We start from the raw sequence: 24,834 nt of genomic DNA on the forward strand, positions 1-24,834 counted from the left end.
TAATCAATCCCCTTCATCTGCAGAACCCTGCATAAGAAACTCGATGGAAATGGATGGTTTCATTACTGAACAGAAAGGTGAAGTTCATACAGCACAAACCCAAAAGGATTTGCCAATTCACAAATTTGAAAAAACACAACCGTAAGGTATGGTTGACTCCATGAAATCTGTGAAGTCAAGAACAGCAAACCTAGACAAACGCTTTCAAGTCTTTCTGGAAAACGATAGAATTTCAGCCCAAACACTGAAAGGTAGCCCGAATGCCTTTAAGACCATGTGATTCACTCCCTACACACACAACCACCTCAGGACATGCATGAAAGAAGAAAACAAAGAAAAACCCAGCGAATTACATGTCATCACATTTCAATGACATGGGAATCAGTATAGACATATATTTAAGTGCTAATATAGAATCTAAAAATATGAAGGGCTGTCGTGCCTGTTGGCGGCCATGGGAGGACTCATGGGTACACACTGGTACATTCATGGGGGGTGTGAGGACTGAGTTCTTAGGATCTGGAATCCGGGAAGTGGGAGGCTCACAGTGGCTCTTGGTAAGAGAGCCACTTGGCTCAAGGTGTCTTGCTTGAGACACCTTGGGTGCAATTTAATCTGTATTTTTTTCTGCTTGATTTTAATTTGGTTTTTTAAAAATGGCCACTTTAAGAAAGAGTGAAACGATAGGGAACATAAGGGCCCGGGATGTGCCCACCAGCACCTTCACCTGCCAACAAAGGGATGCCCTGAGGTGTGCCCTCCCGCAGGGTCAGTGTCCCCCGCTATGTGGGGTCCAGGCCACTCCTGTGCTCTGGCTGGGCTAAAGTTGTTCACGCATTCTCCATCCAGCAAGCCTGCACTCCGTATCTAAGCAGGGTCTGCCTGTGGGCGGGGAGTGGGAGGTGCAGATGGCTAGGACCTGGTCACTGCACTTCAATAGTTCACACTTTAGTAAAGCGGGAGACCTCACTTAAAATAGAGATCACTTAGAATAGCAAGTGGAGGGCGGGAGGAGCAGAACCCCCACAATCTCCTGTCCGGCCACTGTCTCCTCAAATCTGCAGGTTTTCATAGTGCACACACACAAACACACACATGCACACTCACACCACACATCATGGTCCAGCCCTCTCTTCCGTGTGCACAGCATTCTGAGCCCAGGCCAAATTTGAGACGTTGAACCAGGGACCATGAGGTAAAATATGATCCTGCAGCCCATCAGAAAAGTCTCACAGGGCAGCAGTCACTCCTGGAGGGAGCCTGGGCAAAGCGTGACCATCAACACAGGGCACATGGGGGCTCTCCACTCACAAAGGGCACAGGGGGCTCTCCACTGGCAGAGGGCACAGGGGGCTCTCCACTCACAGAGGGTGCAGGGGGGCTCTCCACTCACAGAGGGCACAGGGGGCTCTCCACTCGCAGAGGGCGCAGGGGGGCTCTCCGCTCACAAAGGGCACAGGGGGCTCTCCGCTCGTAGAGGGCGCAGGGGGGCTCTCCGCTCGCAGCGGGTGCAGTGGGGCTCTCCGCTCACAGAGGCTGCCCTGTCCAAGTCACATGCTGAGGAGCCTCCCTTTTCCTCTTACGCCCGTTTTTCACACTTCGCTACCCATGAGAAGCTGGTCCGAGAAGGCTGAACCGTACAGATTGCATCTGCCAGCTTGCCTTGCCTTGTGACTTTCTGTAGGGTCAAGGCGTTAGGAAGCATTGCAGTGGAGGTAGAAGGCAGCTGAGAGAGATGGGGTTGGGGATCGATGCGGGGAGGGCATGGGCTATCAGTATATTTGTTCCTCTTGTTCCCTCCCTGCCAGGATAAACCAGACAGTGGTGATGTTCTTCTTCCCAAGGCCACGGCTCTCACGGGGGTGGGAGCTCTCTCCTCCTGCTGCAGATCTGGGTTCCCAGGAACCACTCCCTCCTTGGGCACCTTCTGTCCTAGAGGTGGTGTTCGTTCTGTTGTTGCCAGCCTCGTGTTGCCATCCTGGTTGGGGCCCTTAACCATTCCACTTTTCAATGATCTGATTTGTCTCCCACAAGGTCCCAGCTGATACAGATGCTACGATAAGTCGAGACTTACACACGGCCTCAAATAGACCACTTAGAATAGCAAACCTCAAATAGGCCACTTAGAATAGCAAGCATAACAGAAAAAGGGTCAAAGTCCATACCCGAAGGCCTGGTTTTCCAGGAAGACCATCTTCCCCTCTTTCTCCTGGTTCTCCCTGTGAAGAATTCACAGCAAAGTTAACAGGGGATGGGCCATGCTTAGATTAAACACACAAATACTAGGCACAGGTTGGTAAAGAAGAGAACTACCTGCATTCAGGTGGTTTTAAACGCCTTCAACTCTGCAATTACCTAACCACGGTCATCAAACCTAGTAGCTCATACAGCCTCCTAGATTCTATATTCAATAGCTGTAATTTTGATTTATAAAATATAATTGAGGAGATTTGGCACTCTTATTGAGAGATCTAGAAAAAGGAAGATGTTGCATACGTGTTTCTGAGAATAAAAAAAAATCTTAGTCATGATCCTTTGTCTCAAAAGACCGGAAAGAAAAAAAAATGCACAACATTTACATTAAATGCCTAGAAAATTAAATTAAATCCATACTTAGTGAGGATTTGGCCATAAAGAAGCTGAGCTTCTAAGTCTGCTTATTGAAAAGGACAACAAAATTTCCCTGAGCATACCTGAGTCTATGTATGCTCACCAGAAAAGAATAAAGTTCATTTGTTAAAATACTTGGATGGTTGTCTAATAATTCATTTAAAGCATTTAAACCTGTATTTGCTCTCCATTTGTATGCTATTTAACCTTGACGCTTACCTTAATCATTCTACCATAGCAAGCCCCACCAGAACATTGTTAAAATTGAAATCTCTTATGTTAGTAAGAGTATTTGGAAGTATTCCTCCTTGAAAATAAATAAATAAATAATAAATGAAACATAGTTCTAACAGATCGATTTGTTTTATTTATTTATTTATTTATTTATTTGAGACACCATCTCACTCAGTTGCCTAGGCTATAGTGCAATGGCACAATCATAGCTCACTGCAGCCTTGAATTCCTGGGCTCAAGCAATCCTCCCACCTTGGCCTCCCAAGTGAATGGGAACACAGGTGCCCACTCCCATACCAGGCTAATTCCTGCCTAGGCCTCCCGAAATGCTGGGATTACATCTGTGAGACACTGTGCCTGGCTAAATTTTAAAGCCCAGGGCTTCCAAATCCTTCCACAGTTATCTGAGAAGGAATAAGGAGCTACCCCCCCATGTGACCTCACAAATCCAAACATTTCAGCTGAGTCCTGATTTAAAACCCAGGCAACCAACTTGTCTTAGAATTCACCAACAATCAAGAATCTCTTTTGTTTCCTGTGTTTTGGGTTCCCAAACTGCTGCCAACCCCGTCAGTAACCAACCTTGGTTCCTGGAAGGCCTGGTGGTCCATTTAGCCCATCCTTTCCAGGAGGTCCCTGAGGCAAGTGGGGAAAACACAGAATAACAAGGAAAGGCATGTTTAGGAAAGGCTTACGTTAAGTTGTTTCAAACCAGGAGCTGTTTTTACAGCCAGGATCCAGGAGGCTCAGCCCTCTACTCTCTGATCAGCGGGGCCCTGTCTCCAGGGCGACTGTGGTCTCTGTCTGACCACGTTTCCCTCTGTTACTACTGAAGCAAATATCACCCTCTGGGCAATGTCTGATTTCCAGTACGCTGGCCATGCGTGGAGGGTGCGGTGCGGGAGGATGTCTGCCACATCTCGCTCTGATGGTTCCACCTCTGCCCTCAGCTTCCAAGAGGCCCTGGGGACCACGGTATCCGCACTGCTCCTACTCTCTCCTCTCCAGAATCTCTTTTCCATCTTGTTGCTTCCTTCCCCCTGCTATCATCTCTTCCTCTTGTCCCTCAAAAAAGCACAACTGCAACCTATCGGCATGGCTTGGCATTACGGCCTGTTATTTCGAATGCCAGCACTTAGGAGCTCCATGTTATATTTTCGGACGTCAGGTGTCTTCTCTACCACCATCCTCAGGCTGTGGCAGTGCAGGTGTTACTGCAGCTGGTTGCAGTGAGGAGATGAAGGCTCTGCAGGCTGAGTGACTCACTCAAGCTCACAGGGCTGGTGACAGGGACCCCCACGGTTTAACTGGCTCTGCCTCAGGGCTCCCTCCACTACACCAGAGACACTGTATCTCCTCCTTTTCCTCTGTGCCTTAAATGATGAGTCAGGCCACATGGGGCAGGGGGGCCGACAACACATCCTGGGGCCTGTCGGTTTTGGGGAGGCATTGTGTGGGGTAAGGGGCACATCAAGAAGAATAGCTAATGCGTGCTGGGCTTAATACCTAGGTGATGGGTTGATTTATGCAGAAAACCACGTGGCACAGGTTTACCTATGTAACAAGCTACACATCTGGCACATGTACCACGGAACTTAAAAGTTAAAGGGAAAAAAAAAAAATGATGTGTCAGGCACACACACCCTTTCCCATGACGGACATTAGGGAAAACATTTCCCCGGTGGAATAGCTCCTGGGCTATTGCTTTCATAGCTATTCACAAGTGAATGTTTTTTTATAACCCTGGTGATTCTTCCACCCACAGAACCTGCTGCCACCCAGTTTGACTCAGCTCTCCCTATGCCCCCAGCTTGGACTGGTGACTAGTGAAAAGATGCTCCCATGTGCACAGAGCAGGTGTCCTGGAAGACAAGGCTTTCGGAAGGCAGGAGGGAGGCTTTTGGAGGCCTTAAGGCTGCCTGTGTCAATGAAAGCAGGATCTTGACCGGGAGCAAATGCCAAGGCCAGAAGCTGTGCTTCAAACCTTCTGTGGCTACAGTCACATCTTGGCAGACTAAAAACGCTCACACTGCCTTTCTTCCTCTTCTGCCACCTCCCCTTCTCTGAATGTTTACACTGATCTGCGTGCTTTCTGATGAGCCCTTCAGATCGGATGAGATTGCTCATGTGTTTGAGCTTTCTGAGGATCCTGTCACTCATGTAAAATGTTTATTGGTGGTGTTGCAGTTGACTGTGTGTTTAGAAATGTTTGACGGTGATGGTGCTGTTCACACAGTGTTCCTTCCACAGGTGATCGGTTCACCTGAGTGCCCAGCGCGGCACTGAATTCACTTCCAATGCCCTTTGGCATTCTTCACTGGAACGCAACAGAGCTGGGGGTGCTGGTGCTGCAGCGAGCATAGGTCCCCTGGGCTCCTGGGTCCACACTCACCCATGGGTCTGTGCTCTGTGGAGAAGTGGGGAGAACTGGCCTATGTGTGACCCAATCCACTTGACCTCCGCCTCACCCCTCCTCCAGCATCAGGATCCTCCTAGCTGGGGCCTTCCCCGTCAGGGCTCACTGATGGAGAACGAGCTGTAAGAAAATCCCTTTAAGGTGGACCAGAGGCCTCCCTGTGGGCAGATCATGAGATCTACCCAGGTCTCAGCCCATGCTATCCATCATCCTGTCATGAAGAGCTGCAAGCCAACTTTAACTACTGTGACCCTCCTGTCTATCTAGGGAGACATTCATGTTTTCTTTCTTTCTCTCTCTCTCTTTCTTTCCTTCCCTCTCTTCTCTTTTCTTTTCTTTTCTCAGTGTTTCACTCTTGTTGCCCAGGCTGGAATGCAATGGTGCAATCTTGGCTCACAGCAACCTCTGCCCCCCGGGTTCAAGCAATTCTCCTGCCTCAGCCTCCCAAGTAGCTGCCATTACAGGCACATGCCACCACGCCTAGCTAATTTTTGTATTTTTAGTAGAGATGGGGTTTCTCCATGTTGGTCAGTCTGGTCTCAAACTTCCGACCTCAGGGGATTTGCCTGTCTCGGCCTCCCAAAGTACTGGGATTAAAGGCGTGAGCCACGGCAGCTGGCAACATTAATGTTTTCTAAGCTCCATCTGCCCCCTGAGAGCCCCAGGGTCTCTCAGTTTGCAAGGGAGAAAACATGATCAGGATCATATGGGAAGGGCTGCCCCAAAACTCCCCACCCATTGCTTCTGATCTCCTCTGGGTATTTCTCAAGGACAAGTGGTCATGCCTTCAGCAGCAAAAGACTCTTGAATGTGTCTTTTGGTGAAAAGAGAAAAGGCAGTGGCCTGGGGAGAGTGGCCCGAATCCACACCCTGGCCAGAGCACATAGGGAGCGTTCCCAGCAGATGGGGCACTAGCATGGGGGAGCCGCCACAGAAGGAAGATCCAGGCTGAGTGCCGGAGCTGCAGGCCTTGCTGGCCAACGAGTCCTCAGCTCTAGGAAAGTGGTCCTGGCCAGCTGCAAGGGCTCAGTACTGCCCCCAGAGCAATAGGGAGAGGGAAGAGGGGGGCAGGAAGAGGTTCCCAGACACTCACCGCAGGCCCAGGGGGCCCAGTCTTTCCCGGGAAGCCGATCTCTCCAGGCAGACCCTGAAAGGGGACCACAGGGACACCGTTAGCCCTGTTTGGAGATCACATCAATGACTCAACCTCTTTCCTGGTGCGGGCCCAGGCCTCCAGGTCTAAGGTGGGAACCCCGGAGCCACCGTTGTCCTTGGTCATCCGCTGTGAAATATGGAGTACGTCTGCAGTTAACATGTCCAAGTCTTATGTGGTCTGCAGTCTAGACCTCTTCCTATCCACTGCCACCCTCTGCTGATGGTGGGGTCTGCCCCACGCAGTGGGTGGTTGGATTCTCCCCCTCCCCCATGTCCACTTTCAGGATACTTTTTCAGCAGCCCCCGAAAGATGGGAGGGGAAACACTGGCAAATGCTTGCCTGGGTCCTGTTTTGCCTCAAAGCCAAATCGCCAACTACGAAAAGACACCCGAATGGGCAATTAGTGGCTAACATGCCAGGCTCTGGAGGCAGCCGCCAAAGTGCCACATGAGCTCCAGTGGTGCTCTAACCCAAGGCTTCTGAAGATCTGAGAGTCCAGAGCCTGGGGGCCTATGTGTCGGGGTCCTCCTGTGTATGTTTTTGTACTGGACTTGGGCAGATAAAAGACAAGAGGCCATTCACAAAATGTCCCCAGTTCCCACAGGTGAGGAAGCCACCAACTAAGTGTGCTTATAGAAAATCAAAGCCAGTCTTACCGGAGAACCTCCTGGTCCCGGAGGGCCTGGGACACCAGGTGGTCCTGGAGGGCCCTGTGGAGAAAGAGCATCGAGTGGGTTACAGATGGGCCCAGACCAGCCTCCTAAGGACACTGGGCATTTGACAGAGGCAAAGGGAAGGGGACAGGAGGATGAGGTGGGATTTTACTTTATTTGTAATGCCTGATTTTTCAAACAAAAATAGGCAAAAACAAAAAGAAAAGACTTGAACAAAACTTTGCAAAATGCTAACATTTCGTATGTGGGTGATGGCTGTTCCATTGTCTGTAATATTATCTATTCTGCTATATACATAAATGTTTGAGCATTTAATATAAATAGACATGTGTGTGCACATGTGCAGACACACACATACACAAAGGCCTTCCAGAAGAATGCTTCCTAATCATGAGTCATGGAGCAGAGCTGGCACCAGGGTCAGAATCGCCAGGGGTGAGTGAGGAGACCTCACACCCAGACCTTCTGGTTCTGCAGGTTTGGGGTGAGTGGGTCTCCCATCTGTACTTGCGAAGGTCCTCTCGTGATTCTACAGGGATCAGTCCTCACAGCCACTTGCCAGATGTAGATTCATATGTTATTTAAATCATTCGTGGCCTACACTTAAACTTGTGGGCATCTTCAAGGGCCAGGAACAGAAGCGGGTACTGTTAGCAAACAGAAACATTAAGACCCGTTTCCAGGCTCCTGTCTTGGTTGAGGGGGAGGGTGGGGGAGGGGAAAACATGTAGTCAAATAATTATGGTAGAAAAGAGCCAGGCATGATGGCTCACAACTGTAATCCCAGCACTTTGGAAGGCTGAGGCAGGAGGATTGATAGAGGCCAGGAGTTTGAGACTAGTCTGGGTAAAATGGCAAGACCCTATCTCTCCAGAAATAAAAAATAAAAATTAATTGAGCATAGGGGTTCTCGCCTGTAGTCCCAGCTACTCAGGAGGCCGAGGCAGGAGGACTGTTTGAGGCTGGAAGTTTGGGGCTGCAGTGAGCATTGCACTCTGGCCTGGGTGCAGAGAAACACCCTGTCTCAAAAAAAAAAAAAAAAAACACCAAAAAACAAATGAAAAGACTAATCAACTAAACTTATGAGCACAGATCCAGGTCCAGGGGTGGTGGGACACCAGGTGGTCGTTGTACCTGGGAGGGAGGATGGCAAGCGGGCAGAGAAGGTGCCTGAGTCCCGAAGAAAGCCAGGGAAATTAACAGCAGGTCAGGCCAACAAAGGAGGTGGGCTGCGTTCATAACAGCCCGCTGCTGTTCAAGGTATTGCATTTTGAATGACAGCCAACAGTGCCACATGAGGACAGTGTGGGCCTGCGCAGGGCAGACGGAGGCTGAGCCAGGACCTCAGAGGTGATGGGCTGTCAGGGTGAGGAGGAGCAACATTGCCGTGAAGGTCTTGGAAGTAACTGAAGGAGCACGAGAAGATGGGTGTGGTCACACGCGTGCCCAGGAAAGCAGCCTGCGGTCTGGGGAGACCGGAGGGAGGAAGGGTGGACATTGTGTTATAAGCAGGGGCAAGCTGGAATCATACAACCCAGGTCCCGGGAGGGAGTGTGGATGTGGTTCTGCGTATATGCAGGTTCCTGACAGCCTCACACAGGGACGCCCTCATTTTACAACAGCCAGCGACCCCACAGCTGAGCCACCTTAGAAAATCAGTGGCTCTGATAAGAGGGTGAGTTCCCCACGCCCTCCTCCCTCAGCTCCAGCACCACCGATCACTGCTCCACACAACTTCTGGGAGGTACAGATGACTTTTCTAGCTCAGGTTTCCCTCCGGATACTCCCTCTCCACCTCCCACACCTCCCTGCTGAGCCCTCTCCACCTTTCTGAGACGGTCTCCAAATTCCCCAGGGGAATTAATCTCTCCCTGCTCCACGCTCAAGACCAACTTAACTGTGCTGATCTGACCCACAGACCCTCGAGGACAGGCCCCTCTTGTTCCCTCTGCACCTCACACAGTGATTATCCCAGGGTGTGGCATCCAGCAGGCGCTCAGTAAATGCTTGGGCAAGTCTCCAAGAGACTAGGTTTGCGTTCAGAAAGAACAACACGGCATGGCCACTAGAGGGCGAGAAACACCAAAAAATGGCAGCGGTGGCCACATCGGTGAACTGTTCCCCTTTCTCCCTCTGGGGGCACCCGTGAGTCAAAAAGCAGGCGTAGACGGGACCATTTACTGAACAGGACCTGGGGACACCTGGACCTACTTTTCTCAGCAGCTCGCTCAGTGCTGTCAAGTCTTGGGGGGTAGCATCTTCCCTCATCGAAGTCATTGGTTCACAGCTGGAGCAACGGAGGGGCAGGCAGGGCTGCAGGGTGCCCTGGACAGGTTCCAGTCTGGGTGCTCCCTAATGGACAGGGGCTGCTGGAAAGCCTTAAAGAAGCCTCCGGGCCCCGCTCTATTTTCGGCTAGCCTTACTACCTCCACAGGCTGCTCCAGCCTGCAGTGACACTCAGAGCTCCCACACACTCCAAAGGCACATGCCAGGTAATCTTTTTTTTGAGATAGGGTCTTGCTCTGTTGCCCAGGCTGGAGTGCAGTGGTGTCATCATGGCTCACTGCAGCCTCTAATTCCTGGGCTCAAGTGATCCTCCTGCCTCAGCCTCTTGAATAGCTGGGACTACAGGCACCTGCTACCATGCTTGTCTAATTTTATATTTTGTAGAGACAGGGTCTTGCTCTATTGCACAGAACTCCTGGGCTCAAGCAATCCTCTGCGTCAGCACCCCCAAAGTGCTGGGGTTACAGGGGTGACAGGTGATCTGTTTTTACCTCAACATGGTCTTTGAGGGCCACACAGCACCCCAAGCCCATAGAGTATATCAGAGGGCCCTTCCCAACCACACAGGAGTCTCTTTGTTAGCAGTTTGAATGAGCAATTCCGTTCTCTTCCCTCCTTAAATTTCCAAGGATGTCGATGGTCTCTGGAGTGCTCTGTGCTTTTTCAAAACGGTGAGCCCGGGAAGGCGGCCCCTGACCAGCCCTTTGCTCTGGCCCTGCTTGCTTTCCTCCTCTGCCCCTTGCAAACACCCTTGCCCTGCTGCTAGTTTTGGAGTCTTACAGCATGTTAGAGGTGATGGCTCTTTAGTAGTCGCCTAGTGGAAATTAAACCTCCTTGTATGACAATGAAGAGAACTGAGGCCGAGAGAGGGTGAGGACCCTCTTGAAATCACACAGCCATCAACTCTGGCTGCTGCAGACACACCTGGAGAACCTGCCACACATGCAAGTACACAAAAACGTTGTTTAGATTCAGAGACAGCAGGTCGGGGACAGACTCCAAAGGTGACTTTTGAGACACCAAATAATTCTGATGAGCTGCCAGGTTTGGGTATGACTGGTCTATGCCACCTCCATACTCTACCATCACCACCCCAGCACTACTGATGAGCCTATGAGCAGAACAGCCCAGGAAGAAACAGCCCAGGAGGGAGAAGAAACCAGACAGGCAGGACAAGGGGCTCAGCCACCTCCATTCAGCGTTTGCTTCACCTGTGCTTCATACACTGGCTCATTCTAGCCCTCCCACTGGTCATGGGAGGTTGGGCTTTTTCATATCACTTTACAGAGGAGGAAGATGAAGTGATATTAGATAAGGCTCATATGTGGATACAGCACTCTGATCCCTTCCCTCCTCCCAAGCGCAGCACCCCAGGCTTGCAAACTGTCTGCACAGTCCCCACTCGGGGGCATGGGTCTCACCCACCTGTTACAGCCCCTTTCCTCCCTTTAACACAATGTGATCTCCTAAAAGACTCTTTGCATGCTAAGGGGGACTAGAACTTAGGGCTTGAAATGTGGGTTTGAAGATCTTAAAGCCTATCTCCTTGGTAAGACCACAGCACCTGGTTTCATGCTATGCACACAGTAGAGACTGAATAACTGTCTGCTTTTTGATGCTGTACGCTTAGGAATGAGAGCGAAATCCTACCCAGTCATTAAACATAGCCACTGCGGTAGCCACTTACAGAGAGAGAATCTGGAAGCAGCTGGAAGCAGCAACTGTCAGAGTCTGGAAACCTATTCCAAGAGGGATCACAAAAAGGGTGAGGTGATCTGCTTTCAGCCCCTTTTCCAGTTTACAGGGGACTTGCGCACAAGTCCAGGTGGGAGACGCTGGGTGCAGTCACAAGAGGAAACAGCCCTTGGGACGCAGCTGCAGCCAGGCTGCCCCTGGGCCCTGCCCTCTTGGCCATGCTCTGCCTTCCAATGGCCACAGACAGCCACACAGTGGTGGCAGAAACTCTAAACAGAGTAGCTGCCTCACCCTGGGGGTTACAGTCAGCCTTGTCCTGATTACCAGAAAGGTCCACTTTGTATATGACACAGCTTCAAGCCAGCCGTGGGGAGGGCTGGTGGAGGAGGCAGGGTGGGCAGGACCATGGACTCAAGGGCCTTTCAGACCACAGCTGGGATAGCTATTTCTTTTTTTTTTATTCAATTTTTTATAAATTGCATTTTAGGCTTTGGGGTACATGTGAAGAACATGCAAGATTGTTACATAGGTACACACATGGCAGTGTGATTTGCTGCCTTCCTCTCCATCACCTATATCTGGCATTTCTCCCCATGCTGTCTCTCCCCAACTCCCCATCTCCCGCTGTCCCAATGAGAACACATGGACACAGGGAGGGGAGCATCACACACTGGGATAGCTATTTCTACTTTACCACTCCCCCAAAGGGAAGGGAGGAAACTTAACTTCCTAAAGCACGGACTATTCCCCTGGCATCCTACAAGGACTTTGTCCATATTACTGCAAGGCACCTGCCCATGCGCAAATCCCTGCACTCAGGGCCTGGGAAGATTCACACCTCGGATGGGAGAGTTGAGTGTCAATATGTGACAAGATGTGGGTGGTGGCTTTAAAGGAGAGGGGCAGTGGGCAGGCATAGCTTTGGGCCTTAAAGCCAGGGACCTGCACTATCCCGGAGCCCCTGGGAGAAGTTATCCCTGGAGACCCAGCATGGAGGCAGGCAGGGCTCCTCCCCACAGCCAACGAGGTACCACTGTGTTCTCTCTGGGGTCTTAAGACAACTCAGTCCTCCACACCAGAAAATTACAGACTAGTAAGACAAATAAAACACAGGCCTCTGGTCTCCCGGGAAAGGCATCAGAGGGCTTGAGATTCAAAGGCAGGGTTATATTTTGAGCAGCTGTGTTACTTAGGCAAGGGATTTGGTTTCTAAAAATGTACGGTAGGTACAAAAATACTTTCTTTGCAGAATTGTTTTGTATAAAAACTATGGCTTCCGGCATGTAGCAGAATTCATGATACCTGTTGAACAGAATGAAAACAGATTCAAAAGAAGTGCTCGAAGGCCACGGAGCTCAGAGGCAGGCATGCGGAGAAATCAGGAGCATCTCGAAACGTGGGGTGAGCTTGATGTGCAGAGGGGACTGGAGTAAGTGGAAAAGGAAGCCACAGGACGATGGAGCAGCTGAGCCATGGCTGGGGGCGCGGGAGAGGAAGAGAGGCACCCCTGGGGCAGGAAAGACAAGGCTTTGTCTTTGAGGGAGCACAGAAATAATCGAGGTGGCCTAAAAGAGTGACACAAAAAGATTTACACTTAGAAAGACACATTTCTAGTGTCCCTAGCAGCCAATGGTAAGATGAAATCTTGCAAGATGAGAGACCATGAGACAGTCAACTATGAAAGCAGGCAGAACGCAGCCAGGGCCGGCACTGGAGGAAGGTAATGGGGGCAGGGATGCAGGCAGACCAGGGGCAGGTCTAAGCCACAGCTCAGTGGGCAGGTAGGGACCAGCTGGATTGGGACTGGGATTCAACCTGAAACACTCAAAGGAGGCCTTTCAGTGGGATGATTCTGTAGGGGAGTGACAGTGTGTGGTTTGGGTTCTCAGGGGAGTGGCAGGTGTGTGGTTTTTGTGTGGGGGATGATGGATTCAATTTTGATCTATTTGATGTGTTTAGTTAAAAGTTCTGCAGGGCCAGAGAGAAGGAGAGAGAGAGAGAGACAGATTTCTGGGGAGGGTAACTGTGAATGTAAACAGAGTGCTGGTCTACCCGTGTTGCTGTTGGCTGAGGAATTTCAGAAAGCTCTTGCGTTTTCCAGATAAGAGAACACTCTGTAACACAGGCTTAACATCATCTCAGCTTTCTTGGTTGACGTAATGGCGCTTCAGCATCTTCCATGGCCTTGGGGGACCTTATCATGAGGTTCAATAGCTTCTGTTAAGTTTGGGCCAACCTTCCTTGGCCTTCTGATTAATCAGTATCCTCATTTCATGTTCTTTTTTTTCTCTTGGAAATTAAGTTGAACAATACCTCAAACAGAATAGCCACTGGAGTTACCTCATTGGTAAACTTCCCAATGAAACCAGAAGACTAATTAATTGCAAAATCATAGGAAAGCAACATTGAACTGGTTTTCTATTTTTTTCTGCATATACTTGAATGGCATTTGGGTTTTCTAGGACTAGAAAGTCCCCTTTCCTCTCCACTTCCTCCCACAAAAAAAAAAAAAAAAAGAAAGAAAAGAAAAAGGAAAAAGAAACTTCTAGAAAGCCAAAGATTCTACACATTATTGTCCTTTTATAGATGAGGATATTAGAGTTTCCCATCTTTCAATGAAGAATGAGACTACAGGAAGGTTGAGAATAAATCACAAGAAGTGGCACTGTCAGGAATACTTGTGAGTGCTGCAGGCAAGTCACTCTTCCCCTGCGGGCCTGGGAGCAAACAGGTAGAAACTGAGGTGTAAGGAAATCTAGGACTTTGGTTGAGGATGGCTTGGGTCAAATCCCAGGTGGCCTCACACTACATCCATAGACTTGGACAGTGGATTTCGCTTCTCAGAGCCTTCATCTTAAGCTGCCATAAAATGGTTGGGGGCCCCTTCCTCCAATCAGTATGTGTGGATTAAAGAAATGTGAACTAGCTCAAAACATTGGAGGAATTCACAAATGTGACTTCTCTTTCTTCTCCTTTAATCATTAACAAAATATCTAAACAACCAATTTATCTAATTATTAATGAGTAACAAATTAGTCAATAGACATAAATGTTAACAACAAAATATATGGCTTTTCATTATTAGTAATGAAAACAACTAAGTAATGAACCACTTATTAATTAGCCAATCAGTCCAATTATAAATAAAACAACATTTGATCCCTGTAATACTACAGTGACTAAACAACTATTTAATATGATTAGTACTTACAATGATGATGCATGAACAACTAATTAACCTAATTATCATTAATAAAGAATAATTATTCCTAATAACCACCTAGTTCCAATTGGATTTATAAAGTTAGATGGAATTTGAAGATGCATGAAAATTACTTGCATAAATTAGCATGGCAATCAAATTCCTTCGTGACTTGGATATGTTCATTTTGGGGGGAAGCTGCTCAGAATTTGTGAGTCCTCCTCCGAGATGGTGGATCCCTGCAGCACTAGCCCTTATGACTTCTCACCTCAAGGGATTCCTGCACAGAGGCCCAGGGCCACAGCCCACCCAGCCTTCTCTCAAGCCAAGCCCTCCCCTGCCTGCGTTTCTACCAATTCAAGGGACTTCATCCTGAGCACAGCACCAAGCAGCACTGCCTATGCATAAACACTTGACCAGGCCAGACAAAGATTTCCAATTTTCCTAAAAGGCTGCCAGGATACAGGAGTCGCCACATAGGACATCCTGGTTGTATAGATTTATTATAGAATTTTCCAGCAGGTGGAATATTTCATTTTGAAAGAAAGGCATGAAAAGCATCTTATAGGATTCCAGCCACCCCGGGGCTTCGCACGCTCTGAGATGGCAGTGTGGCTCTTCCCATAACGCAAAGCTAATTAAACTCTCTGAGCTTGGTTTCTCTGGATTTTAAATGAGAGTAAGCGTATTTTGCTCACAGGCAGTTATAAGGAATAGACACGATTATCTGTGAAAGCTAAAGAGAATGCCTGGCAACAGCAGAAACTCAACATACAGATTTCCTTAACTTCTCCCCACTGCTCTTTCAGGGATAGGCCACATGGGATCAGCCTTGGTTTTCCAGGTCAGTGTCAAGATCCTGCTCTGGGCCTCCACAGAGCCTTGACTTCCTCTCCAAAGCTCAGCTCGGTGGATTCTCCTTCCAGGTTAATCCTGTGTTTTTGTTTGATGCTGCTTTGACATCCTGAGGCCTCGTGGATGCAGGGAGGGCCTTCGCCTCCTAGGGGTAGCTAATTCCTAGAGATTGCAAAGGACTTGCTTGAGCGTAGGACCCCGATATGCACACTGGCCAATCCCTAGTCCACATCCGCACCACCTCCTTCAATCAGGCTCCTGTAGTCTGGGACAGGACACTACCTCTCTGCCCTAAATCACCCCTGGGCCAGGTACTAGATCGTGAGAAACCACCCCTACAGCTTGAAGCTTGTGGAAATTATTCAAAACTGTCCAATGCTAAGCCTGCTCAGCAACTGACCCTGCCTCTCCCTTGCCTTCCCTTGAAAACCACAATAGAGGCTCCTGCCCACGTCTGCCTTTCACTCTCTCTGTCTTTGAACTGCCTCTGGTGCAACCCTGGCAGCCCTTGCAGGAAACAGACGCTCCCGTCCACGGAAACTGTGAGGAGCAAACCACCTCCAATGATGGCCAGCTCCTGATCTGTTGGCCTCACCCTACCTAAATAAATAGATTCAGATGAAAACACCTTCTCTATCCATGTCTCTTTCTGGCCCATTAATGTGTGAATCCTCATGGTGTAGACTGCAGCTACTTAGATTTGACATCCCAGGAGCTGAATTTGGTACCCAGTGTGTACTTAATAAAAACCCGTTGAATGAATAAATCCATGAATGAACAAGCAAATAAATGGTAGGCAGGAGAAAACAGAGGCCAGACCGAGGCCAGGTAGACACATGGATATGTCAGAAAGAGTGACTCAGAGGAAATGGCTGAGATGCATAGAAACCCAAACTCCTGCTGTGGAGAAACTGGAATGCTTTTACACTGTTGGTGGGAGTGTAAATTACTTCAACCATTGTGGAAGACAGTGTGGCACTTCCTCAAGGGTCTAGAACCGGAAATACCATTTGACCCAGCAATCATTCTACTATAACAACACATGCACACATACGTGTATTGCAGCACTATTTACAATAGCAAAGACTTGGAACCAACCTAAATGCCCATCAATGATAGACTGGCTGAAGAAAATATGGCACATACACACAATGGAATACTATGCAGCCATAAAAAAGGTTGAGTTCATGTCCTTTGCAGGGACACAGATGAAGTTGGAAGCCATCGTTCTCAGCAAACTAACACAGGAACAGATAACCAAACATCTCATGTTTTCATTCATAAGTGGGAGTTGAACAATGAAAACACATGGACACAGGGAGGGGAACAAGACACACCAGGGCTTGTCAGGGGGTGGGGGCAAGGGGTGGAAGAGCACTAGGACAAATCCCTAATGCATGTGGGGCATCAAACCTAGATGATGGATAGATAGGTGCAGTGAACCACCATGGCACATGTATACCTATGTAACAAACCTGCACATTCTGCACATGTATCTCAGAACTTAAAGTAAAATAAAATTAAAGAAAGAAAGAAAGAAACCCGGCCTCTTAGCATACGAGTGGCTGACCTGAACACAGCTTTGATTCCATCAGGCAGTGGCCCCAACCAGACCACCAGGAGGTACATACTGCAAACACTATGTTGCCTGGTTCTGAACCATTGAGATTCCTGAACACATCAGGGTGCACAATTACAGGGTGCAAATCCCTGCCATGAAAAGCCTGGCAATATTTATATCTATAGCATACAGCTCAGTGTCTGGCATTCAGTAAGGATTTACTGAAAGAAAATGACTTCAAAGTTAAAAATGAAAGAACGAAAGCTCTTTTCCCAGATAACAAACAAAGAGTTGTAGGGGAGAAAAATTATAGCTTAAAATAATTTGATAGAGCTGCATTGATGATGACTTTTAAAATATACAAGCTTGGCTTGCTATGAAGCAAGATAATAAAACAAAGGCAAAACCCACTCTATTTTTCATTATTAACAGCAAAATGCCACAGTGAATGAGAAATATTTAGAAAACTGTGAATTATGATGGATCATATATTCTTATTTCCTGCTGCCTCTCGACCTGAAGGAAGGGTGCAGAAATGAAGTCTCAGATTGCATCCAAGGTGCCATCTTTCACTAGAATGCTTTCATGTCAGCCAGCAGGAAAAACTGGCTTCTGAAGTGCAGTGAGCAGTGTTTTCCGGATGAGTGCCTCCCTGCCAATGTGGGAAGGACAGTGTGACCGCCACCCTGGGGAGTCTGCTGTGGAGGTGGGGCTGTCCAGTCCCAGGTGGTGCTGAAGCCAGCTGCTTCACTGCAGCTCCAGAAGGACCAAACAGAAGAGCCCAGCAGTGACTCGTGCCCACCTGCTTGGTGCCAAAGAGGCCAAGAGAACAGGGACAGCCATGTCTGTCTACGCCCTGTTTGCTATGCCTCGGGACCTCATTATTACCTGTCACAGGCCCTGCTCTTCTCCTCAACCTCCAGGTCTGTCCTCCTTTTTTATTTGTACTAGTATTTTTAACAAATGATAAACTGAAGTTCAGAAGGCTGGGTCACTTATCCAAGATCCCTCAAAACCCGAAAGTGGCGAGCGCTGAGCCTGGGTCTCTGCTATTCCTTCTGTGCCTTCTGCTTGCTGGTCCTGCTTCATCATGAATGATCTGGAGGACCTCTGTGACTGGGGACGTAACCCCATCATTTTACAGATGGGGAAACAGGCCTGGGCGGGGAAGGTCTTGGCCAATGTCCCAGTGTTTTGGAAGACAGACTGAGACCCCGACCCAGTGGCCACCCTTTTGGTTTTCTGGCCTCTGTGGCTGATTCCCTTACAACTCTCACTGGGTTCATCCTCCTATCTCTGTTGCTCCATGCCCTGCACTCTAGTGGTGCCACATGCTGCCCGATTCCTGCCCAGTGGTGCACCAGGTCCCTGAAGAGCTGTGCCCCAGGGGAGGGCCCCCTTCCTCTTGCCCCAGTCTGGCTGGCAGTGCCTTGTCTACCAAGGGGAGACAAGACTCCTCATGGCTGATTTCCCCACCACCTCGTCCTGCAGTTCCCCCTCACCTCCCAGAACTTCCCTTTCTCCTAGGACTGCTCGTCACTCTTTTCATCCCCATCTGTCGCCTCCAGATGGAAATTCCTCCAGGATTGCAAACAATGATCATTCAGCTCCCATACAGGATGGCAGAGGAGGAGGGAAGGAGGACATGTGACTCACTGGCCGTTCTTTTTAATACTTTGATGAGGTGACCAGCAGGATTCTGGCTATCCGCCTGGGAGCTACTGCCTGGTCATTTATTTAATCAGAGAAAAACACTGTTGCTATGGAAGAGCATGTAAAAGGTAGTTACCTGCGGCCCCAGCAATCCAGGGATTCCAGGTGGTCCCACGTCACCTTTCTTTCCCTGAGTGTAAAAGAAGAAGCTAAAATTAACAAGCAGGCAATCCTCACCCAGAGCTGATTTAATAATGAGTCTCGGTGGACATTTGGATCTTTATTACTCTCAACCTCCCGGATTAACAATTGTCCGTTGGAAATCCCCCACAGAGGAGCAATGTGGGATCAGAAGAACGACTCACGCTTTGGGGTCAGGAGCAAGGCTTTGGATACCAGCTCTGTAACTTAAATGTGTTTGGTAATACATGGCCCCGTATTCAAAAGGCACAGAAGGGAATACCTGAGAAAAGTCTCCTTTTAATCCCAGTCTCAGCCACTCAGTTCCTTTCCTTGGCTCATCTTACCAGATGTTGGTTAATTCTCCCAGAGATATTTTGTGCATTGGTAAGCCCTCCACATGCACACACACAAACACACACACTCCCCCGTCCCCTTTCCTTCACAGATTTCAGCATGCCATTTAATCTGTTAAACTTGGCTTGTTTCCATTTCATTTATCTAAGCAGGATCCCACATCACAGGGAGAGTTGCTGGGATCCTTTACACAGATGCATGATTTTCCCTGTGCGAATGCTTCATGATGCACTGAAACAATCCCTCCTCGTGGCCAGGTAAGTTACTCAGGGCATGTGTCCTCTTCTGCTGTGCGAATCCACACTTCAGTGCATGCGTGCTCAGTATCCAGTAGGGTGACATTGAGGGGTGGCCTAAGGCCATCTCCTTAAACAGGGGTAAGGTGCGTGTTGGTTAGTTTAATTTATACAATGTGGTAATGGCATACATTGCGTAGCAGAGGTTATCTGAAGGACAGAATACAGCCCTTTTGGGCTTTGTCCTGGAGGTTTTCTTGATTAAATAAAAGCATTGCCATCAGAAATTGAAGGTAAAACAGGACGTTGAGTAAGATCTACATTTTGAGTGCCTATTTTGTGCTAAACTCACTTTCTAGTTCTTTCCACATGGTTCTTTCTTAATTTGTTCTGCGAGAAGATCCTAGAACGCCCATGTTCTCATCCCATTGATGGGTGTGCAAACCAAGGCTCAGAGCTCATGTCTCCATTTTTGCACTGCTAGTAAGGGGCAGAGCTCAGACCACACCCAGTTCCATGTGGCCCTGACGCCTGTGCCAGTGATGCGGGCATCTCAGGGCTCCAAAGATGATTAAAAGGGATGCTTTCTACAAAACAACTCTAAGGGTATCTATGAGACGTAAAACTTGATGTCATCCTCCCCTCTCATTCAGCAACTCTGGCCCTCTTCTCTCTGCCCCTTGCTGATTCTTGCTTATCTCCACTGTCCCAGGTCCCCCAACTCAGGGACATGCATAAGGCCTTTTTCTTACCTTAGACCATGCCCCCTCCATCCCACTATTTCCCCACCGATCCCCATCTTTCTCATTCCTTCCCTCTCTCCATCCCTTCTTTCCTCTCCTTCCTCTCTTCCTTTCTTCCTTCTCTCCTTTTTCCCTTCCTCCCACATTTAATGAACAACTAGTATGTGTTGAGCTTAAGAAACAGGCTTTGTGATACCTCTACCCGCAACCTCCCAAAACAGCCCTTCTGCAGGAGCAATGGGCTACGCAGAGCTGCTGTACTCTCCCCCCTCTGCTTCACAACGCCACCATCAAACCAAGGCCCATCTTAGGAACATAATCCTCCAGGAGGCTGCTGCCACTTTGTTAAGGGAACAAAGGTATCAGAGTTGCACACGAGGGAAGTCTGGTGGTGCTCGGAGGCAAGTGCTCTTTAAGGAGCTTCAAGTCCTGAAATCTCAGGGGTCTCACACATTAGACTGAGCCCACTGTGGCTTAAAGTGGAAGATAAAGCTCTACTCTCTCCTGCTTTGTTGTCCACTCACTCCGTCCCCCTGAATGCTGAGCTCTGGGCACACCGGCAGGACTAAGGCATGGCCTCTGCCCATAGGGGCTCGTAGTTTGCTGAGAAGACAGACGGAAGACTGTGTAATGACCACACAACCTGTGCTGGGCATGCAGAAGCATCAAGAGCTCCTGGTTCTGCCTAAAGGGCTTAAGAAGATGTCCCAGGGAGGCGGTGCTGATGTCATGTTGGAAGGAGAAAAAGGAGCTTCCCAATGGGACAAAAATCAGCTGCAGGGAACAGAATAGGAAAGTGTGCAGAGGCAGCTGAAAGCCAGACATTGGCAAAGACTGTGTGTCGCCCAGGATGGGAGGCTGCAGGATGCAACAGCAAGGAGTCATGAAGGGTTTGGGTGGCCTGGACCAAGCACAGCCACCCAGGGGGTCAGGGGTTTCAACTGACCACACAGTCTGGTCCAATGTGTGCCAGTCCCGGAGCAGCAGGTAGGATGGATGAAGGCTGATGGAGCTGCTTCCTCTCCCTGCCCAGCATAACCCAAAACATCCCCTTGGACCAGCCCACCATTGTCTCCCCCGAGGATGACCACAGCAGCCTCCTAAACTGTGCCTCCCTTCACACTTGGCCATTGCACTTTTCCCCTCAAAGCAGAGCCAGGATGATATCATTAAAACATAAATCATGTCACATCTCCTCTGCTCAAAGCACTGCAACGCTTCTCTGCTCACTTAGAGCAGAACTTTAACGACCTCCAACCTGCCCTCCATGGCCTCATTTCCTCCAACCCTCTTCTCATTTCCGTGTACCTTTTCCCCACCTGCAGCCACACTGGCATCCCATCTCCAGCTTAAACCTGCCAAATGCATTCCAAGCTGAAGGCCTCTCCACTGGCTCTTCCTCCCGCCTGGGTTGTTCCCCAGGTATCCACATAGATCAGTTCTTCAATTCACTTTGGTTTCTGCTCAAATGCTCTTTGAACTGAATGTCTTCTTTGGCCAGCCTAATCAGACTAGCACCTCCTCTGTCCCACTGTGTCCTCTCACCCTGCCGTAATTTCCTTAGTATGGATCCTCACCAGATGGACCACTGGTGTTCGTGCTTATTTATTGCCTGTCTACCCTTAGTGGGACACAAGCCTTCTGAATGCAGAGTCAGGCTCTGTTTTTGTTTGATGCTATATACTGTTGACTCAGGACAGTGCCTGTCACATGACAGACACTCAATAGACATTTGTGTGCTGAATAATTGTCCCTTTGAGAACTATGCAGTCCCAAGCCATGTCAGTGATACTAGGGATCGCAGTGAAAAGTTAGAGAAAAGTGGTATCAGGGAGGAAGGGAAGATACAACTTGGAGATGTACTGACTAGCAGAAAGAGTAAGTAAGCCTGATTCTGACACCCCTGGATCCGTACCTGTGAGCTGTGGAATGCATCAGCCTGGAGGATGTGATGAAGTTTAGGTCAGAGTGGGTTTCTTGATACTTGCCAGGTAGAATTCAAAATGTGGTCACAGATCCCTTCAGAAGATAGCAAAGCCTTGGGGGCTCTGGGTTTCTCCATCCATCTGATCCCACTCTGATTAATGCAGACATCAGAAAGCTGATCACAAGACAGCTAAGAGTTGCCAGCTCCCCTTCCTCAGGGAAAGGAAACCAGACACCTTCCATTTTCTATCTAGACACCCACTCCAACTGCTTCCAGGTGATTCTATAGAAAGTCACTGGTTATTTACAAGATGAATAAACCATTTTCCCTCGAGGTCAGTGGGAGGACCTGGTGACTCATCCTCAGAATTTAGAACCCAAGCCAGCAATGTAACTATGCTGAAAGGAAAGACTGAAAGGAGAGATTCATTTCCTACTAATGGTGGGTAGGAAAGGATGTGAGGGAAGGGATGCAGAGATCTGGGCCATGACTGGGCAGAATGGCTCATTAAGATGCCAATGTGGTCGTGGTGTGAAGCTTTGCTTTCCTCTCTGGGGTGACGCGATCACCATTTGGGGATGCAGCAAGGTCTCAGCAGCTCTCTGCCTCCTCAGCTGACCCCAGGATCTTATGTAACAACCTTACTCATGCTCAGGAAGGTGAACACCTAAGTTGACATCAGCATTTGTAAAAGGCATGGACTCAGGAGCTGCTCCTATGCCAGGAAAGTTGAATCAATTGATCTGGAAGAGCAGGCATATGGGCAAGTAGGAGGCATGTGGTGCATGAAAGAGAAATGTAGCTGGGCGCGTTGGCTCAAGCCTGTAATCCCAGCACTTTGGGAGGCCGAGGCGGGTGGATCACGAGGTCAAGAGATCGAGACCATGCTGGTCAACATGGTGAAACCCCGTCTCTACTAAAAAAATACAAAAAATTAGCTGGGCATGGTGGTGCATGCCTGTAATCCCAGCTACTCAGGAGGCTGAGGTAGGAGAATTGCCTGAACCCAGGAGGCGGAGGTTGCGGTGAGCCGAGATCGCGCCATTGCACTCCAGCCTGGGTAACATGAGTGAAACTCCGTCTCAAAAAAAAAAAAAAAAAAAGAAAGAGAAATGCAAAGAAACACACATCTACGGACGCAAACATCAGAAGCATAAGGTTTTCGGCAAGGAGGAGAAAATAAGCAAAAAGGCAAGAGGCCAGAGAAAGAAAAGTGTCAGAGGCAGATCTTTCATGGGTCATCCACAAATGGGCGTCACCCAGAGAAGCCTCAGTGTAACATCTCTTTGGCGTCTGTACCTTCCACACCTGCAGCGTCATGGGCCGTTCCAGTGCCTCTCAAAGCCGGCCTTCCTTTCTGCAGCCATAGCCACAGGAGCCCCCCCTGTTCCCAGGCCCAATCTCTTCCTTCAGGCCCTCCTGGGCCAACCTGTGCAGGCAGGTTATCCTTCCCAAAGGGTGAAAGAAGCTCTGTCCAAGTCACTTCTCTTCTCTAATGTAGTTAGTTAGAGGAGCTTCTTTATCCCAAAGATATATCTGAGCTGTTTGATTTGGAGATTCCAAGCCCTGGGGTCCTAACCTGCCTTTTCAATCTAGTGTTCAGAGTTCACACCATCATTTCCCAAGCAAGGGTCCAAAAGGACTGCTGAGCTCAACCCCAAATACCCCCTTAGGACTTCTGATGCCTGAGACGTTGCCATGCTGCTCCCTCTGTCTGTAATCCTCCCTTCTTGTCTCAGCCCATCAAAATCACATCCCAGTTCAGTGCCACCTCTTCCAGGAAGCTTCAGCAATAATGATAAATAACAGCCCAAAAGATGAGAAATAAATACTTGAGACATGAATTCCCTGGGTCCACCCAAGAGCTAACAAGTTAGAATTGCCAGGGGTGGGGTACAAAGCTCTAAGTAAGTAGAACCAAAGAAACTATCTGTTTTTTTTTTTCTTTCCCCAACCCCTTTCCTCTATGATAATGTAAAGAAAAGAAGTCTAAATCTAAGGTAGATTGGAAGGAAAAGCCGTTTAGCTTGCTGAGCCTTTGTTTTCCCACATGGAAGATTATAATCATGATAATTATCTCAAAAGATAATAGAAGAGATAATTTCATATTTGAGGAAGTTATTTATAAAACACAGTAAAGCATCACTCAACTGTAACAGACAGTGATGAGAAAGAGATGGAAGATGATAACGACTATCTTATCATATACAACCAGAAGAGTTGTATTCTGGTTCCTTTGTGTTCTTCTACTGAGTGATAGACTGTGTGTCAAATAAATCTGGTTTCAAAATCTCAACTCCTAGTAGTGCCACAGAGTTTAAATGAGATGATGCCCACAAAGTACTTAGTAATAGTGGTTATGGTGATGACAGTACCAGCAGTTGGTGATTTTGATAATAATGATGGTGGTGGCGGTAATGGGGTCTTGTGGTGGCATTAATGGTAATGGTGTTAATGGTGGTGGTAGTGATGGTGATGGTGCAGGTGATGGTGGTGGTGATGGTGCTGGTGATGAAGGTAGTGATGGTGATGGTGGTGGTGGTAGTGGTAGTGATGGTGATGGTATTGGTGGTGCTGTGATGGTGATGGTGGTGGTGGAGTTGATGGTGATAGTGGTAGTGATGGTGATGGTGGTAGTGATGGTGATGGTGCAGGTGATGGTGATGGTGCTGGTGATGAAGGTAGAGATGGTGATGGTGGTGGTGGTGATGGTGGTGGTGGTGGTGGTGGTGATGGTGATGGTGGTGATGGTGATGGTATTGGTGGTGGTGGTGATGGTGATGGTGGTGGTGGAGTTGATGGTGATAGTGGTAGTGATGGTGATGGTGGTAGTGATGGTTATGATGATGGTGGTGGTAGTGATGGTTATGATGATGGTGGTGGTGGTGATGGTGATGGTGATGGTGATGGTGGTGATGGTGATGGTGATGGTGGTGGTGATGGTGATGGTGGTGATGGTGATGGTGGTGGTGATGGTGATGGTGGTTGTAGTGATGGTGATGATGGTGGTGGTGATGGTGATGGTGGTGATGGTGATGGTGGTGATGGT

At 48.7% G+C, this 24,834-nt stretch overlaps 1 protein-coding gene across 2 annotated transcripts in view; it reads right to left on the bottom strand.

Annotated features, from left to right (window-relative positions):
• Nucleotides 1-24,834, bottom strand: part of COL22A1 (collagen type XXII alpha 1 chain) — a 317,529-nt gene that overhangs the window by 123,556 nt on the left and 169,139 nt on the right. For both annotated transcript variants that reach the window (XM_032254428.1, XM_032254418.1), the window contains exons 23-27: nt 18,479-18,532; nt 7,073-7,126; nt 6,354-6,407; nt 3,427-3,480; nt 2,166-2,219 (exon numbers count right to left, since the gene is read on the bottom strand). In XM_032254428.1, coding sequence (XP_032110319.1) covers nt 2,166-2,219; nt 3,427-3,480; nt 6,354-6,407; nt 7,073-7,126; nt 18,479-18,532 — 270 coding nt within the window. The remainder of the gene's footprint in view (nt 1-2,165; nt 2,220-3,426; nt 3,481-6,353; nt 6,408-7,072; nt 7,127-18,478; nt 18,533-24,834) is intronic.

This window comes from Sapajus apella, unplaced genomic scaffold (genome assembly GCF_009761245.1).
Source record: "Sapajus apella isolate SASKATOON/1434 unplaced genomic scaffold, GSC_monkey_1.0 scaffold3, whole genome shotgun sequence".
Taxonomy (NCBI): Eukaryota; Metazoa; Chordata; class Mammalia; order Primates; family Cebidae; genus Sapajus; species Sapajus apella.